The sequence below is a fragment of the Eulemur rufifrons genome, chromosome 8 (genome assembly GCF_041146395.1).
Source record: "Eulemur rufifrons isolate Redbay chromosome 8, OSU_ERuf_1, whole genome shotgun sequence".
NCBI classification, from domain to species: Eukaryota; Metazoa; Chordata; class Mammalia; order Primates; family Lemuridae; genus Eulemur; species Eulemur rufifrons.
The window spans coordinates 94,746,664-94,764,227 of record NC_090990.1 but is presented as its reverse complement, the minus strand read 5'-3'; the positions used below and the strand labels follow the sequence as shown (position 1 = coordinate 94,764,227).

Here is a 17,564-nt window from a genome sequence, read left to right as displayed (position 1 = left end):
ATCCACAAAGCTTAGGATATTTGCATTTCCAAATGGTTGTTAGAGATATCAGTGCTTTAAAGACCTGAATTCTTGACAGGTGATACTGATCCCTCAAACCAGAGCCTCCCCAACTCAATAATTCTTTCTCTTTTCTTCCCTTGCAGTGGTTGCCTCCCTTCCCAGGCTTCCTCTTCCTTTGAATTTGGCAGCTGAATAAAGTGCCTAGAGTGGCTCAACTCATGGGGAAGTGGCTGTATTGAGGAAACCCTAGAAAGGACTGACAAAACAATCACAGGGATGCGCTGATCCTGTGGTCAGGACATTAAGAGGAAGAGAAACAAAACCCAACTAAGCAAGGAAAAGAGAAAACAGTGCATTCTGAACCTAGTGGCTGGAATCTGAGAGGAAGTGGAGTTAGAAAGATTTGAGTTTATAGCATTTATCCACCCTTCCCAAAATGGTCTATAAACACCAGTCCTTCTGGAAGCAGTGAATAGACTCTTCTAGTTTTTTGATAATAAAAAAGATAAAGACTAAATTTATATGCCAGATTCTGTTTTAAGCATTATTTATGGATTTTCTCATTTAGTCTTCACAACAATATTATAGGGTGAGTACTCATGAAATTTCCATTTTACAGATGAGGCAACAGCACTTAGAAAGGATGACTAATATATTCAAGACTGCACAGCTTGTAGGGGAGGAGGGTTTTGACCTGGGTCTGTCTCCAAAGCTTCTTAATCACTGGGCTTTCATGATTTTTGAGTTATTCATATTGTACTTTTCCCATGGCCAGAATACACATTTTATATCAAGCTATCCCTTTCAAAGAATTCTCCTTCCTGATTGGCATATTTCAGATTTAGTAAATAGTGTGCCCCTATATTTGTAATCATTTTCTTTTAGAAACATCTCTTTGTATTTTGTGCTTTCACAGCTATGATGGGAGAGAGACTCATTTCCGTTTTGGTGTCCCTGGAAATGCCCTACCTGATTCTGTGATTATCTTCTTTTATAAGTCATCCAAAAACTGTTGTCTGGTTCTTTTACTTCAGTGAAATGGCTAGGAGTGGTATCTGGAGCCTGAGACAATTCAGGGAAATAGTGTGTGCAGTGTGCAGAGCTTCCTGACCACTTTCATATCATGGCACACAGAGAAAACCACACATGTAATGTTGTAAACACATGAGGCTGCTCACAGCCAGGGCAACCATTCCTAGGCCTGAGGGTCATTCAGTGGTTCTGTTCAGTGGTAAGTGGTCTCTGCACGCCAGGAAGCTTCTCTAGCGCTGCAGAAAACATGAAGTCTTTAGCATCAGGCAGACCTGGTTTCATATTCTGACTTTATCATTTACTAACCATGTAGCCTTGGACAAATTATTTTAAATTCTCTGAAACTAAGTTTCTTCATGTGAAAATGGATATAATATTTATATTCTGGGGTTGTTATAAAAATTAGAGATAATATAAGTCAAGTGCCTGCTCTCCAGTAAGCATTCATATGCTTTCATATTAATTTTGGTTTCTTAGTGTGTTACCTATATATTGTTTTATGCTTTTCCTTCTAATGATAGAAAGTACTGATGTCAGCTCATTGGTGTCCCATCTGGTAAAAATTTTTTTTCACTTAAAAATCAGATGAGGGCTGGAGGTAGATTGGAGGGGAGGAGGGGGCCACTAGTCAAAGCATGTGGCAGAGTGGGTGGGGCTGCTGAAGGTTTCACAAGACCATAAAGGGGGAGAACAAGGTTTTACAGTATCATTTCCTTGAGTATTACTGCTGGCTTCCTGAGAGGGTGAACAAATGGTAGTGCGGATGACGACAGAAAGTAAGAAAAGGAAATTAGCATTCACTGGGCATCCTTGATGTAACAAGCATTTTGCTAGCCCTCATATTCTCTTTTGTTTTCCCAAAACCTTGAGAGCAGTGGTTCTCAACCATGGGCAATTTTATCCCCAGGAAACATTTGCCAATGTCTGGAAACATTTTTGTTTTCACAACTGGGGAGTGCCACTGGCATCGAACAGGTTGAGGCCAGGGATGCTGCTAAACACCCTACAATGCACGGGGCAGGTCCTCACAACAAGAATCATTTGGCCTCAATGTCAATAGTGTTGAGGTTGAGAAACTCTGCTTGAATAGTAGGCATGATAACCTTTATTTTTATAAATTCTAAACCTGAAGCTCTGAGAAGCTACCTGGCATTCAAACCTAGACTTAAGACAGCTCCAAAGCTCATGCTCTCTTTCCATGCCATAGCCGTGACAATGGTGATGGGAACAAGGGGGCAAAAATGACCAAGATAAAGAACCAGGGCACATATTCATGCTCAAATAGATATGGGTTGAGATTTTCATTAAGTGAATGAAGGAAAAAGTAAAAGAATGAATGAGAGAGGGAAGTAGGGAGGATGAGTGTGGTCATCCTATTGCCACCCTGACATACCTCCTTGTCTTTGTTCCACAATCTAAGTTAGACAAGGGATTAAGATAATAGAGAAAATAAAATGGTGATGTGTGGCCTCGAGCTCCTATGCTCAATTTCAGGAGTCCAGATCCCAGTGCCTTGGTCTCCAGCTGGAAGTAGAAGTCCTGGAAGACTAACTGCCTGTGCACTGTTCTCCATCACCCGTTCTAAGGAGGATAGAGACTGAGACAGGAGGTTTTGAGCTGAGTTTGGGTGACCATTTCCCTCTTTCCTACTGGCCCAGGCCAGCTGTGGCCCCAGAGGAATAAGAGGGGAGTTGTTTCTCAGTTTCTAAAATTTCCATATATTTGAACATGGGCTGAGCCAGATTTATTTTTGGAAGCCCTGAATCTTTTAGGAGGGAACAGTTGAGAGGAAAAAGGGTGGAAGGGGAGGAGCCTAGATAAAACAGAACATTTCTTTCTCACTTCCTCTTTTGGACTCCAGAATTTGTCCTCTGGGGTAGAGTCTGCCAAACCTCAAGAGAAGCCTGTGCCTGCTGTGCTGTGGAGCCAGCTCACTGCCGAGGCTGATGGGCATCCCCGCATTCCTACGCCTCCTTGCCACTGAGAGCAGCTGGGCTGACTGCAAGCCCTCCCAGCCTTTGGGCCCCATGCTTCTGTGGACAGCTGTGCTATTCCTCGGTGAGTCCCCCCAGGAGGAGAGAGAGGCAGGAACACCTTGGTTGGGGCTGACCTTTGGCGAGGATGAGGGGTAGCATGGGAAGCACGTCAGGGAAATCAGGACAGTGAAGGCAGACTGGTTAAGATCGAACTCTAACAATTCTGCTGGCCTTGGAAAGTCATAAAATTGGCAGAGTTCGGGGTTTCTTAAGTGTCCTTTACCCAGTGTCACTGGGCACCCAGGCTCTTGATGCTTTGCCACCCACCACATCAAAACCCGCCCCCGGGGAATGTCTAGTAACCTACATTTGAATGGCAAATGAGTGGCCAGAATGTTTTCCTTCTTTGAAATTGGTGTTGTATATGGGACCAAATCTTAGGCAGGAGAGCTAGTGCTGCCTTAGACAAGGGGGAGGGAGGAAGCTATAAGATCTATTTTGGTGGGGAGGTAGCAGTGGCCATTCTCTGTGCTTCTGAAACCACTTCACGCAACAGTAACCTATTCTCCTTATGTGTAAGAAGATTCTTCTGGGCAGAAGCATGGGAATGTCTGGGTTATCTCAGGAGTGGGAGCTCTGAGCATACGCAAACCAGGGTAACTCTGGAATTGTCAGTTGTAGGACCAGAGAAATCACACATGCCTCCTTTCACTGCACAGACCATGGGGGTAGATCCTGGCTCTGATCAAGGCCAAGATGAAGGGCTATTTTCTGCCCATGTTCTCAGCTGTGGGCCAGAGAACAGGGAGATGGTGCTGGGTGGTTGGAAGAATCTAGGGAGGCCATGTAGGGTAGACCTATGGCCAGGACCACCTCTGCAAGCTCAATTCCCGGGGCTTCCACCCTCACATCCCAGAGGACAGCATACAGCCACTCCCCCAAGTCACATGCTATGATGGATAGTGAAATCTGGTAAGCTCTGGGAGCCCTTGGCCCTCAATGCTAAATGATACCGGGCTACAGGAGGCAGAAGTAAGGAAGTCAGAGTACTCCTCCATGAATGGGATGGAATGGATTAAAGTAGAATGAACATAAAAGTGAGTACTGAACTACCTCATTTTTCCCCTGGGGAAGCTTAGGCCTAGAGAAGTGATGTGCTCTGCTATCTCTGCTAATATAAGCACTGCACACTAATCAATTGCACAACTGGAGCTCCAATCTCAGCTAATGGTGCTACCAAGGTGCCAGTCACCTGGGCAAGACTCCTTGGAGAGACCTTTGGTATTTTTCTATCTGCTTTTTGCTAAGTCACCAAGGGTCTGCTCCATCGTTTCCATCCTTATTGGGGCCTCCACGTTTAGGTCTTCATCACTTGATAACTCAATTTTTACAGCACTCTCTGATCAGGTCTTGTTTGCTCCTGTCTCCCTTTCCCTTAATCCTTGAGGGATCCTAGAGATCCAGGATCTCTAGGACAGCTCTGGCTGAGTCAGTGCACTTCATAAATGCCTTCCACGCTGCCCCACTGCCTACTGCAAAAGCTCCAATTCTACCCTGCTGATTGTGCTCCCCATTGCACATTAAATGGATCTTCCTCCACAGCCAGGCAATGTGCACAATGCACTTTCTGTTTTCAACACCTTTGCTCCTGCTGGTTCTCCAGACTGCCTTGTTCTCTAAACTGCCTTTAAACTTTACATAAATTCTATGTGTAGGCACTGTTTGAAGACTTGAGGACCGATCAGTGAGCACAACAGACAGCTTTCCTGATCCAAATTCAGTACAAGGTCTTTGTCTCCCTCACAATGAGTACATTGCGTGGGAACATGCTTAGTATTCACTACTCTTTCTTGCGTGTGGAATAAATAAATGATTGGTGATTTCTCTCTCCCTTCCTCATTTCTTTCTTATTTTTTTCTTCCTCTTCCCCTTCCTCCTCTTCTTTTTTACCCACTCTCCTGCTGCACTTTCCCCCTTACCAATCCTACACACTCAAGCTTTTAGCTATTTCTTCTATGTCAATAACTCCTAAACCTATTTCTCTTGCTTGCTTCTGTCAAATATAATTTCATATTTTGACCTGCTGGTTGGACACTTCCAAATTGATTTGCCAGACCAAATACCAAAACATACCCCAAATCCAACTTATCATCTTCCCCTTAAATGTTCTTCTCCTCCTAACATTTGCATTGCATGAGCACAGCTACACTTTCCTAGTCGTCCACTTATGTCATCCCGCATTCCATTAAGGGCTAAGTTCTGTCTGTTCTGCCTCTTAAGTTTCTCTCAAATCTGTACCCTCTTCTTCACTTCCTATTGTCAATACAATTTTGGGATCTCTTATCTCCCACCTAGATTCATCCAATTAATGATTTTCAGAGCATGAGCTCATAATATTAACGTGGCTACTGCTACTGTTGAGCTTACATACTGTTGAGGGATATGAACAAATCAACAAACAAAAAGGCACAAATACAAATTGGAAAGGGCTGTGAAGATGCAAAAAGGTTACTGTGGTAAGAATAGCTGTGGGAGAGATGAGAGGGCAGCCTACATAAACAGGATGATGTGGAAAGAGTTTTCTGAGGAAGTGACATTTAAGCTGAGACCTTAAGCATGGTAAGGATTTAGCCACTTGAAGATCCAAAGGAAGCATGTTCTGGGTAGAAGGATCAGCATACAGAAAAGCCCCACGTTGGAAGACTTTCAGAAGGATCAGTGTTACTGGAGCTCAATGCGTAGGGGAAGAGACTACTTTTGAGATGAGGCCAGAGAGGTGAGCAGGGACCCTATCAGGTGTGGCCTTGTAGGCTGTTTGCATTTGATTTTAAGAGCAAAGGAAGCCACTGAAGGATTGTAAGCAGGGTAATGACATCATCTGATTTTATTTTTTAAAAAAGAACTCTAGCTTCTCTGTGGAAAATGGATTATAGGGGGAAGAGAAGAAGTGAGAGGACAAGTTAGGAGATGGGAGAAAGCTGATGGTGACCTAAGCTGAGTGGTGGCCACAGAGGAGGAGACAATTCAGTGGATTCAAAATCTAACTTGGGAGCAGAATCCGGGTGTGAAGGAGATGGGGTTTGGGAGACAGAGGAATAAAAGGTGGCTTGCAGGTTTCCTCATTGGATGGGTAGTGAAGATAGACATCGACACGGGGAAGACAGGGAGAGAAACAGAATGTGTTCACTTCATTTGATGATGTGAAGTCATTGGTGATTTTGACAAGAAAAGGTTTAGTGGATTGCTGATGGCAGAGTCCAAATTGCAGAGAATTAGATAGTGAATGGGAGGAGAAGAATGAGGACAGCCTAGGTAGAAAATGGAGAAATTTAATACAAAAGGCAGCAGGGAAATGGGGCAGTAGCTGGAATTATATGCAGAGTCAAGGGACAGCTTTTTTTTAAATGGAAGACCCTGGAATATATTTACATTGATGGGAAGGTGCAGCTGAGACGGAGAAACTGGTGATGCAGTAGAGAAAGGAAATAACAGAGAGGGAAATCGTTGAGAGGATTAAAGGGAACGGGATACAGGGTACATGCATAGACACTGCCCAGAGACAGGAGGGGAGATATTTTCCTCAGTGAAAAGCAAGGAAGGAGAAGACAGGCAGAGACGCAGATAGGTTAGGAGATGTCACTGGGGGGAGATGTGAGATCTGTCTAACTGCTTTTTGTTTTCTCCATGAAGTGTGAGGAAAGGCATCAGCAAAAAGAGAGAGGGGACTGGAGGCAGAGGGTGGCATGGGAAAGTTTGGAGAATAAGGAAAAGATGAGTGTCACTACTAAGAGTAGCATAGCAAATTTATTAAAGAAAAATGTCAGAACAGCAATTCAGTGTCCTTTTGAATGTGGTGATCGTAATTTTACTGAGTCCACAATCTGCCTGCTTGTGTGGTAATTTCAGTAAAGGCATGGGGAATACAGGTGCATTTGGTGGAGCCAGAGAACGGCAAGGGAGTTAAGGGGATTTGCAAAGAGGTGATGCTAATGATGCATCATTAAATTCAAGCTGTTAATAGATGTGGGGAGGCGAAGGCAAAGATGGGCTCAAGGACAGACGGTGGTGAGGTGGATGATTTGGGATTCTTGATGAGGTCATAGATGATTATGGGGCTGAACTTGAGCAGATGAAATGGAAGAAAAGGAGGTTGTGATTGAAGCATGGGATGTTTGATTTTGTGATTTTGGCATTGGTATAGTTTCTGGTGATGATGACTTCTTGGGTATAACATAGGCATGTGTGTCTAAGAAAGAAAGTTCACTGGAGATGAGTAGGTCAACGGACGAAGAGGCCAGATGTTTGCTAGGTCATCCACATGTTCTGGATCACTGCAACAGCCCCTTTCTTAATTGATCTATTTGGTATTTTCCCTGTTCCAATCTAGCTGGTACAGCACTTTCAGCTCCAGTTTGAAAATTTTAAGTGACTTCCCACTGTTTATTAAACCAAAGAGTAAACTTCTTAAAATTGTTTATTTAAAACTTACCATGCGTCAGGTAGCATGCTAAATCCCTTATCTGGATTATCTCATTTAATGCTGACAACAACCCTATGAAGTAGGTACTGCTGTCATTATCTCCATTTACAAGCGAAGAAACTGAAGCAGAGAAAAGTAATTTGTGCAAGGTCACTCAGCAGCGGGGTCACCACTTTCACTCAGTATGTGTTCTTACTCACTGTCCTGTCATCTGGCATTAGGAGCCTTTTCAGCTTTGTCCCTCACTACTGGAGGTGCTTGAGCAGAGACCAGACATCAAGTAGAAGTTGGGCTGCAACTTGCTGGGAATGTTGATAAGTACCTGCCATTCCTTCCCATAGAATACCTCTTCCTTCTCTGTCTGCTAAAATCTTATCAATCCTTGGAGGTCCATGAGGAATACCATCTTCTCCATGGGATTCCTCTCCTTACCAACCCCAAAGCCTGGCAAACACAGACCCCAGGGATCTTTTCCTCCTCTGAACTTCCATAGCACTTTTTCTGTACTCCTCTAATGGCATTACGTATGTCTTTTCTACACTAGATTATGCATGTGCTTATCTCCACTCTGGAAAAATCATTTACACTGAAGCATAAAGCATATGTAAAGCCCAACAGGGACCTCTTTCCACAGGCATTTTTATTTTAATCAGTCAAAAGTGGTAAGCCAAAGGAAAGTGACACAGAACAGATGGAAGGGGGTACTACATAATCTTATTTCATTTTCTTCTGTTACTGGGGAAGGAGCTCCCAGTCTTTTTGAAAGTGCACCTCATCCAGGCAGTCCCAGGGGACGTGGGGCAAGGTTTGTGCTGCAGGTGAGGGGCGCTGTGGGGCCAGGGCAGGGCGGGCATGTTTCAGAGCAGAGGTTTAGCTCTGGGCTCATCTTTGCTTTCTGTCTTACAGCTCCTGTTGCTGGGACACCTGGTAAGTACTCCACCCACATCCTCTCCTTCCCCCAGCTGCCCTCTTCTTCTTCTCCCGGTGCCCTGTCTAGAGGTGCTCTGAATGCACCAGGAACCAAGCCAAGTACCAGGTCCGGGCCAGAAAAGGGGAATTGCTCCCAGAAGATGCCCTGCCTCCTCTCCCTCTTTCCTCGCTCCTTCCCCTCCTCCCTTGGAGGCAGGTGGTAGGCAGCCAGGTACACAGGGGCTTCAACTCCTCTGGTTCTGGTATGGTGAGAGGTCACAGGCTTTGCTACAGGAAATGGGAACTCTGTCCTCTCTTTCACCCACCTTCAACTCTCCAAATAAAATTAGGAGCTTCCTGGCTCCAGATAAAATTGAGGCACATGCAAAATTACATGATCTGTTTAGGCTATCCCCAGGTGTTGATAAATCCTCTATTTTATATGTATCTCAAGGCTTCAACGCCTGTTCTCTGACAGAGAGAGAAGTCTCACCACACCTCTGGCTGCAGCTTGGTGGAGGGAGCTTTGTTGGCACTTTGTTTTTTTTTTTTTTGAGACAGAGTCTCACTCTCTTGCCCGGGCTAGAGTGCCGTGGCATCAGCCTAGCTCACAGTAACGTCAAACTCCTGGGCTCAAGCGATCCTCCTGCCTCAGCCTCCCGCATAGCTGGGACTACAGGCATGTGCCACCATGCCCGGCTAATTTTTTCTATTATTTTAGTTGTTTGGCTAATTTCTTTCTTTCTTTCTTTTTTCTTTTTTTTTAGTAGAGACAAGGGTCTCACTCTTGCTCAGGCTAGTCTAGAACTCCTGAGCTTAAGCAATCCTCCCGCCTTGGCCTCCCAGAGTGCAAGGATTACAGGCGTGAGCCCCCGCGCCCGGCCTCTGTTGGACACTTCTGTATCTGCACCATTCAACCTCCCCACCCCAGGACTGGCCCTCCAGCTATTCTTCCTTTCCTTTTACCCCTCTGAGGCCACAGAGGCTCCTCTGTGCTTGGGTGTATAGCTTCAAGGGGCCTGGTGGACAGACCATCTTGACCTCCTTTGTAAGGGATAAAGAATGACATTAGGTCAGAACAGAAACCTGATGCTTGACTCTACCTGACATCTCCACCGGAAGTGCCCACTTTTCTCCAGCCAGCTCTGGAGAAAGTTCCTCTACTAATGTCCAAATGCCTCAGTTTATAGGGAAGGAAAGTGAAGCCCACAAGAGTATGTATGTGTGTGTGTGAGTGTGTGTGTGTGTGTGTGTGTGTGTGTGTGTGAGACAGAGAAAGAGACGCTGGTTAGGATAGCGCATGCTGAAGTATATATACTTCTAGGGTGTTCACCTTGCCCTCTCCTTCCCAGGATCAGTTGAGCTGAGAGTACCTGGGTTCCCTGGGGCCCCTGTGGTGGGATATACGAGCAAGAGGAATTGCCTTCAGTTGCAGAACCATTCTAGGCCTGGCTCTACTCTTTGTGCCCCCAGGAGGACAACAAATGCTTCTTTGTCTGAGATTCAGGGCCTGCTCAAGCTCTTGGGTTTCCTTTTCTTAATGCTGCCTCCTCTCTCTGCCCCTCAGCAGCTCTCCCGAAGGCTGTGGTGAGACTTGAGCCCCCGTGGATCAACGTGCTCAAGGAGGATGACGTGACTCTGACATGCTGGGGGGCCCACACCCCCGGGAACTACTCCACCCAATGGTTCCACAATGGGAGCTCCATTCCGACCCAGGTCCAGCCCAGCTACAGGTTTAAGGCCAAGACCAATGACAGCGGGGAGTACAGGTGCCAGATGGGCCAGAGCAGCCTCAGCGACCCTGTGCATCTAAGTGTGTTTTCCGGTCAGTGGAGGAAGGCCCCCTCAGGAGGGTCTGGGAGGACTAAGAGAGATGAAATCTGCTTACACTGCAGAGATTTGCAAGAAAGGGGGGGTGAGTGGCCTGTTTACTGAGAAGCATTGCTGTGAGTTGCCCACTCATTTCCTGTTTCACCCATCCCCTTCGCTGAGCACGTGGGGGGGGGGGGTTGGAAATTCCTAAGAAATTCCTCTGCGTATATTAATGGTTATTGTTGCCTTAGTCCTGATTGAGCAAAAATGTTACAAGGCCTCAAAAGGGCAGTTGAACATGAGAAAAGCAGAAGGAAATCCCTACTCCATAAAAACCCCTTCTATTTTTATGGCAGAGTTGAATAGCACAACAGACCACAACAGAATCCTAGTGCTGGAAGTTGTTAGCCATAGAAACATGATGAACTCCTTTAACCCTTGAGTCTCAGTCTTCCCATCTGCTCAATGGGGGTATAATGCCTCCCACATAGGGTTCTCGTGAGAATTGCCGTCTCCCTGCTCCCTTCCCTGCCCTCCATGCCCCTTCTCCACGTTGTCTTGTGCTGCTGGCTGCTCTTTTCTTTCTCTTCCACCACACTGTGGGAAAACTTCGGGAGAAAGTTGTGTCTTATCCATGTTTGTATTTCCAGCACCTTAGACAGGACAGAGCTTGATACACCTTCGCTGAAAAGGTGGATGCTTTTACAGAGCTCCCGGCAAGAGTAGGCTCTCCATAAAAAAAGTTACAGTGGGATTATGAAGAATATTGTCGTCATTACTCTTCACTTAGTCCACTTCCCTTTCCTGATTCCCAAATGTTCCTCAAAAGTACATAGCAATTCACTGCTGCTTTCAGCAGTGCATAGAAAGAGCTTCCCTCTCCTCCTCAGCAGCAAACAGCCCTCCTTTTATTGGCTGTGACTATTTTTTTTTCTATTCATTAAGATAAATGCTTACCCACGTTATTACTTTAAGTCATTGTTAACACTCCTCTGAGATACATGTTATTACCTTCCTCTTCAGGATGAGGCTTATGCAGCTAGTCAGACTTAGGGTTTGCAGCCAGGGAGTGACCTCAAAGGGTGTGCTTATTAGCCCTCCGTTATGCCGTGGGGCAACACAGCGTTGTGATTCTTTATACTTAGAGTATAAAGAATCTGTGTTAACTTGCATCTGTAAGTGAGAATGATGGAGGCGTGTGTGTATTTGGGTGCCATACCCACCCCCCATTGTCCCTGGGTCAGCTGCTGTTGACTGTTTCAGAGTTCACCGCCCCTTTGGGGAGAAACTTCTTAATAGGTACAGGGTTTTTTCATTGCCATGATGGACATCTTCTGCAACTGGACAGAAGTGATGGTTGCACAATATTGTGATGTACTAAATGAACTGAATTGTTCACCTTAAAATGGGTAATTTTATGTTATGTGAATTTTACCTCAATAAATTATTTCTTAAAAATTAAAAAAAAAAGCACACAGCAAACTAATGATCCAGCTGTGACACTGCTGCCTTCAGACAAAGACCCTGCTGAAGTGAAGCTCCACATTTACTAACATTTCTCAAGTAAATTTCTCAGGTAGCATTCGTCAAGTAACATTTAGTGCAGGTGATAACTTTCTACTGTCCCCAAAGACATATGTCTCCGCATTGTCCTCATGTGTCATGTCCTCAGTCAGACTGGATTCCCCCCTTGCTCTCCACACCCCATTCTGCAACCCCCACCCCACCCCAGGGAAGGAACTGCTGCATCTCCGAGTCTCTTATGTTCTTCCTGCAGAGGTCTGCCAGGCAGGACAGGGCTGCAGCTACCTTCTTCCAGGAAAGGAAAGAGAAGATGTCCATATCCTGAACACCTGCTGTGTGCCAGGAACCATCCTAGATACATGGCATTATCATACCCATTTTCACCGATGAGCAAACTGAGGATTCAGAGCAGTTAAATAACTTGCCCATGATTATAGAGCTGATAAATGATGGAGCCAGAATTAGAGTCCAGAACTGTCTGGTTTCAAACTTAAGCTGTGCCCTCCACATACCATGTCCCACCAGTAAGGATGGTCTGGGTCTCAGAGTTGCGCCAAGACCTCCTGGGTCGTGTGGTCTTTTTGTGTCATGCAGAGTGGCTGGTGCTCCAGACCCCTCACCTGGAGTTCCAGGACGGGGAAACCATCATGCTGAGGTGCCACTCCTGGAAGAACAGGCCTTTGGGCAAGATCTCGTTCTTCCAGAATGGAAAATCCAAGAAGTTTTCCTATTCCAATGCCAACTTCTCCATCCCACAAGCAAACCACAGTCACAGTGGTGATTACCACTGCACAGGAATTATAGGACAGACGCCGCGTTCATCCCAGTCTGTAACCATCACTGTCCAAGGTATGGGACTCTGTGGCGATATAATGAGCGAAGAAGGGGGTAAACAAGGGCTAAGGTCGCATGGGCCTACATGGAGATCTGAGAGAAGCCACAGCAGCAACATTGGGCACTAAGGCAAAGAGGAGAGGGGCAGAGGCCTTGCTCAGTATTGGCCAGTGGACAGGAGCAGGGGTCAGAGCTTGGAGCCCTCAGTTTCCAGGTGATAGGTGACAAGGCTGTTGTCCCACTTTGCAGTGCAGGCCCCATACTAAGGACAAGCAGTGAGGCTGAGGTCTCCCGTTGGCACAGAGGTTCCCTTAGCTCCTGGGCATTCCTAAGAGCTGAGGTTTGCCTCATTTGTTCTCATGTCCTGTGTTATGGCCATTCACTCTGGAAGGCCTGGCATGTCCTGCATTGTTCAAGGCTGTGCTTGACAGAGCAGTGATGCCTTCAGGGATGGGGGGCTTCAGGCCTAGCCTCCCCACTGTCCCTGAGGGCTAAGGGGAACTGTCCCTCTGCTGGCACACACTCCCCAGTGTGCCTTTATTACTGTGGTGGAGAAACCTGGGTATGCGGGAGGCACAAGTCCAGCCACAGAAATGATGCGCAGGTGAGGTTGGGGGGTGAAGTGAGTACTGCACCCGCTAGTGACCCAGACACAGAACAGCTCAGATGACAAGCCCTGGGGGAAGGTGGGGAGGGTGGAAGTGACACAGGGAGAGTACTGCCTGTCCTGAGATCTGTCTTCCCCAGAGCCCAAAGAGAGCAACTCTTCGCCAATGGTGCTAATTGTGGCTGTGGTCACTGGGATTGCTGTAGCGGCCATTGTTGCTGTGGTAGCAGCCTTGACCTACCGCAGGAGAAAGCGGACTTCAGGTTTGTGCCTCCCCTATACCCCTCTTGTTATTGGTTTCTGCTTGGGCAAGCACTAATGCCAGATATTTCCAGAAAGTCTATCTTGGGGCTAGAGAATTGCTTCTCATTTAGATATAGATCCATATTTCATTCATTCATTCATTTATTAATTCATTCACTCAACAAGACTTTAACAAACTTGCTCAGGTGTCAGGCGATGTACTAGATGCTATGGGTGGTACCAACATAAAGACATCCAGTCCCTGACCTCAGGGAGTTCTCAATACTGGGGGGAAGGCAGAAGTATGTGCAGATCATTATAATAAGGTGGGATAAGAGCAGCGACAGAGAAATGAAAAGGCTATGACAGGGGTACAGCGGAGGCTCCATAGCCCAGCATGGGCTGTGGTGGTTCGAGAAGGTTCCATGGGGGGCAGGGTAGTGTAGTAATGGAAACACAAGTGGTGGGGCCAAGTGTGGATTCAAGTCTCAGCTCACCAGCTACCTGACCTTGGCCGAGTTACTCCACCTCTCTGTGCCTCAGTTTCCTCATCTGGAAATGGGAACACTAATAGGACCCACCTCACAGGGTTGTTATGAGGATGAAAGAGGCTGAAGCTCTTACCCCAGGGCCCAGTAGACAGTGAGAGCACATAAGTAGGAGCTGTGGCCATCATGGAGGAGGTCGCGAGTGAGGGCAGCCGTTAGACGGGCCATGAGGACACTCCAGGAACGGGGCCAAGGCATGGAGTGAGGACTGCTGTGGCTCAGATAAGGGCCGAGGGAAGAGTAAGCCACTGAGGAAGAGAACTTGATACTACTAATACCTCCCAGAGCACTTTGCAATGGCTTCATAGGCCGGACCCCAGTTACTGATGATAAGTCAGTAGAGAGACTCAGAGAGAGATACTGCAAGAGGTGTGTTCTTAAAAGGCAGAGCAAGCCTAAGAAAGACGCAATGGAGTGACCATTCTGACACTCCTAGGAGTCCCCACCAATGAGCTGAATTATGTCTTTCTGGACCATAATTCAGGCTAAGGAAGTCCCTGGCAGGGGAACAGGGGAGTGGGGAGGAGGGGAGGTGTCTGTGAGAGGGAGGGTCTGTGTTGTTCCTAACCCAATTCTGCCCCTTGTCCTTGGTCCTGAAGACTCAGGCCCCACCCATAATGCTACTAACCTCCTATGTGCCCCTCCCAGCTCTCCCAGGAAACCCTGAGCACAGGGAAATGGGAGAGACCCTCCCAGAGGAACCAGGTGAGTACAGCATTCCATTTGGGGATTCAGTGATGCCCCACCCAGAGCTGCCAGATGGCCTGGAGCCAGCAAGAAGTGGCTTGTGTGAGTTCAGCTGGGAGCCAGAGGGGGAGGGGTGGTGAGGGAGGGCAGGGGCTCAAATCTCTTGGTCAGTCCTGAGTCTAACTCCTGGGCCTGAAGAGGATCTTGCTGGACACGGGAAGAGGAGCACTGGTCCCAGACAGAGAGGGGAGAGCTGTGTCTGAATTTCTGGGGCCAGGAATCTGGGGATATTTTCAGAGCAGGAAACCAGAGATATCTGGGTAGAGTAAGGAGTTCTACAGCCAACCAAGGCAGATAGGATTCAGGAGGTAGGAGTCTAAGAGGAAAGAAGGAGGCCTAGGGAAGAAAGGCCAGATTGCTGAGGAATCTGTGCCTGTGGAGTGATGGGGTAGGGGTGGCCGGGCTCAGCTCTCCATGGAGCATGAAGAGATTTGGGCTTCAGAAAGTTCTGGGGGACCAAGGGCACTAGCGGGCTTTACTTTGTGGGCAAAGCTGGGTTCTGATGCCCACCCACTTGTGTAGGTTTATTGAATTTCTGCCTGGTTCTGCCACGGTCATACCATGCAATCTTGAGTCACCTCACTGGGGAAGTGAGTGGGTGGCCAGGATGACCTCTAAGCCCTTCTAGGTCTGACGTCCTGAGAGCCAGTGACCATCCAGCCCCTGGCTCAGGTGGGAGTGTGTAAAGGAACAAGGGGATTCCAGGCACCTTTCTGACTGTGGTTAAAGTCAGAGCACAAAGGAAACTGGAGCTTTCTCTGGGGGCTTCCATGACAGTAGAAACCAGCAGGAAAAAGAGCCCTCAGTGACTCCACCTCACATGGCTGGAGCATGACTCAGAGCAAAGCCAACAGATTTGAGAGCTTGCGCAAAATATCACTCATCCAGCTGCACTTTGAGCAAGGTCTGTGTGTCTGGTGGTCAGGCCCAGTGGGATATGGGCCTGGTCCATGCCAGAGCCAGCTAGATATAGAAAACAGTGCAAACACAACTGGATTATCCACCTGGACGTGTGGCTCTGTCTACAGTGGCATCAATGTATTTCATGAGGCATTTGTGCAGCCAGGCGCTGGGGCTCGTGGTTTCCCAAAAGGCATAGCCAGGTTGCTGGGATCACTGAGGGTTATCTGAGAAGGGGAATTTAGAATGTGGTTTGTCACAGAATTTGGAGCATAGCAAATAAAGGTTCTTTGTGTCCAGGGGATGAGAGGAAAGACTAGATGCATTGTCTCAGATTCCTCCCCAGCTTCCTGAGAAATGCTGATTTGTAGACACTGAGGATGCTTTTCACAGTGGCAAAGTGAGTTTATGGCAAAAACATGAGGGAATTTGGTGTTTAGGACATTTACCAGAGTAGGTTCTTTCTGTCTGTCCCTTCCTTCCTTCCTTCCTTCCTTCCTTCCTTCCTTCCTTCCTTCCTTCCTCCATTTCTCTCTGTCTTCTCCCTCTTTCTCACTCACTTTCATTCTCTCTTTCTTTTTAATGTCATGGAGTACTAGATTATTTAAAGTTCCAACTAACAAGCACTACATTTGGACAATGTAGAAATAGACCTCAGTTTTCTCTCCCTGAAGTCTGTGGCTAGAAAATACCTAGACTTCTTCATTCTGATACTGAACAACCCCTGCCTCTTTCCTAATATCTCAGATCCCCAAAGCTGCCTGGGTTGCTTCTAGGAAAGCTCAGCAATCATCTGAATAGAATGAGGCACAGATGACTGCTTGCCTTTGCCAGTGTGGCCAGTGGGGAGGACTGCGTCTGGGACACCCCAAGGGTGTGTAAATGAAACCATCTTTACCCAGCGCTTGGCTGACAGGCCCGAGATGGGGCAGCAGTCTGCTTTGGGTCTGGTTTGGGCTTTGGTTTTGCAGCATCAGCACTGGCAGGCCCTCTTCTAAGCAGTGCCCTGACTGATCTGTCTTCTTTTTGCCCACAGCCAATGTCACTGATGCTGAGGAGGCTGCCAAAGTTGAGGTGGGTGATGCCAGCTATCTGCTTTTCCTTCTCCACCCTCCCTTCTCCCCTGATGCCTCTTCTGTTGCCTTCTTTCCTGTGCCCTGTCTGTGGATCCCCATTGCTCATTTCTGCTTTCTCTAGGCTGAGAATACAATCACCTATTCACTTCTCCTGCACCCAGAAGCTCTAGAGGAAGACACAGAGCCCGATTACCAGAACCGCATTTAGTCTCCACTGTCTTGCTCTGGGATTTGGGAAGAGAGGCAAGGATTTGGTTTCTCCTGGCCTAAATTCCTGTTGGGGAGGACAAGGGGATGCTACAGTTCCAAAGGAGAAGGACTCTTCCAGAGTAATCTGTCTGAGTCCTGAAGCCATAGACAACATGGTCCTGGATGACTAACTGCACCTTCTGTGCCTCAGCACTTCTCGACATCAAGACTCTTCTATTACACATCCACACAGCTGATAAAATTAGTAAAATTACTGCTATTAAGAGATTGTAGCAACGTGGAAAATGCTTATGTTACAGGTTACGAGAACAATTATGTAAGTTTATATGAATTCAGAAATGTTAAAATAGATTAACCAACACTGACACATTAAAAGTGATTTTTTTCAAGGTGATGGAATTATTGATGATTTTAATTTTCTTTATTTTTCTATAAAGATCTTGTATTACTTTTATGATAAAATATTATAGAAACAACATACTGTTTATCTTTTCAAGGCTATATTAGTTCAGTGTAACCTGAACTATTTGAGGTCTCATCAACGATAAGAATCTTGGGAAGGTGGTAATATATAGGATGTGGGGGAGAGGACAGGTGGAGATTTGGAGTGTAGGGTGAGTGCTGCTCTTCTTAAAACTGAATACAGTCATGTGCTTCATAATG

The 17,564-nt window shown here is 46.7% G+C and overlaps 1 protein-coding gene across 11 annotated transcripts; it reads left to right on the top strand.

Annotated features, from left to right (window-relative positions):
• Positions 1–2,915: 2,915 nt before the first annotated feature.
• On the top strand, positions 2,916–17,281 carry FCGR2B (Fc gamma receptor IIb). Of its 11 annotated transcripts, none has more exons than XM_069480292.1 (8): positions 2,916–3,093; positions 8,398–8,418; positions 9,971–10,225; positions 12,331–12,585; positions 13,327–13,440; positions 14,617–14,673; positions 16,652–16,689; positions 16,813–17,281. In XM_069480292.1, the coding sequence occupies exons 1-8, from the start codon at positions 2,982–2,984 to the stop codon at positions 16,897–16,899; spliced, it is 939 nt and encodes a 312-aa protein (XP_069336393.1). In that variant the 5' UTR covers positions 2,916–2,981; the 3' UTR covers positions 16,900–17,281. The 11 variants fall into 11 exon arrangements, with proteins under 11 accessions (XP_069336393.1, XP_069336392.1, XP_069336398.1 ...); XM_069480291.1 differs by having other exon boundaries at positions 9,968–10,225; XM_069480297.1 differs by lacking the exon at positions 8,398–8,418.
• The last annotated feature ends 283 nt before the right edge of the window (positions 17,282–17,564 follow it).

Bases quoted from the DNA above. Each gene is read 5' to 3' on its own strand.
- FCGR2B (XM_069480288.1), top strand. From the start codon at position 2,982: ATGGGCATCCCCGCATTCCTACGCCTCCTTGCCACTGAGAGCAGCTGG. The intron at 8,419-9,967 runs GTAAGTACTCCA...TCTGCCCCTCAG, and splicing joins TCCTGTTGCTGGGACACCTG to CAGCTCTCCCGAAGGCTGTG. The intron at 12,586-13,317 runs GTATGGGACTCT...TGTCTTCCCCAG, and splicing joins TGTAACCATCACTGTCCAAG to AGCCCAAAGAGAGCAACTCT.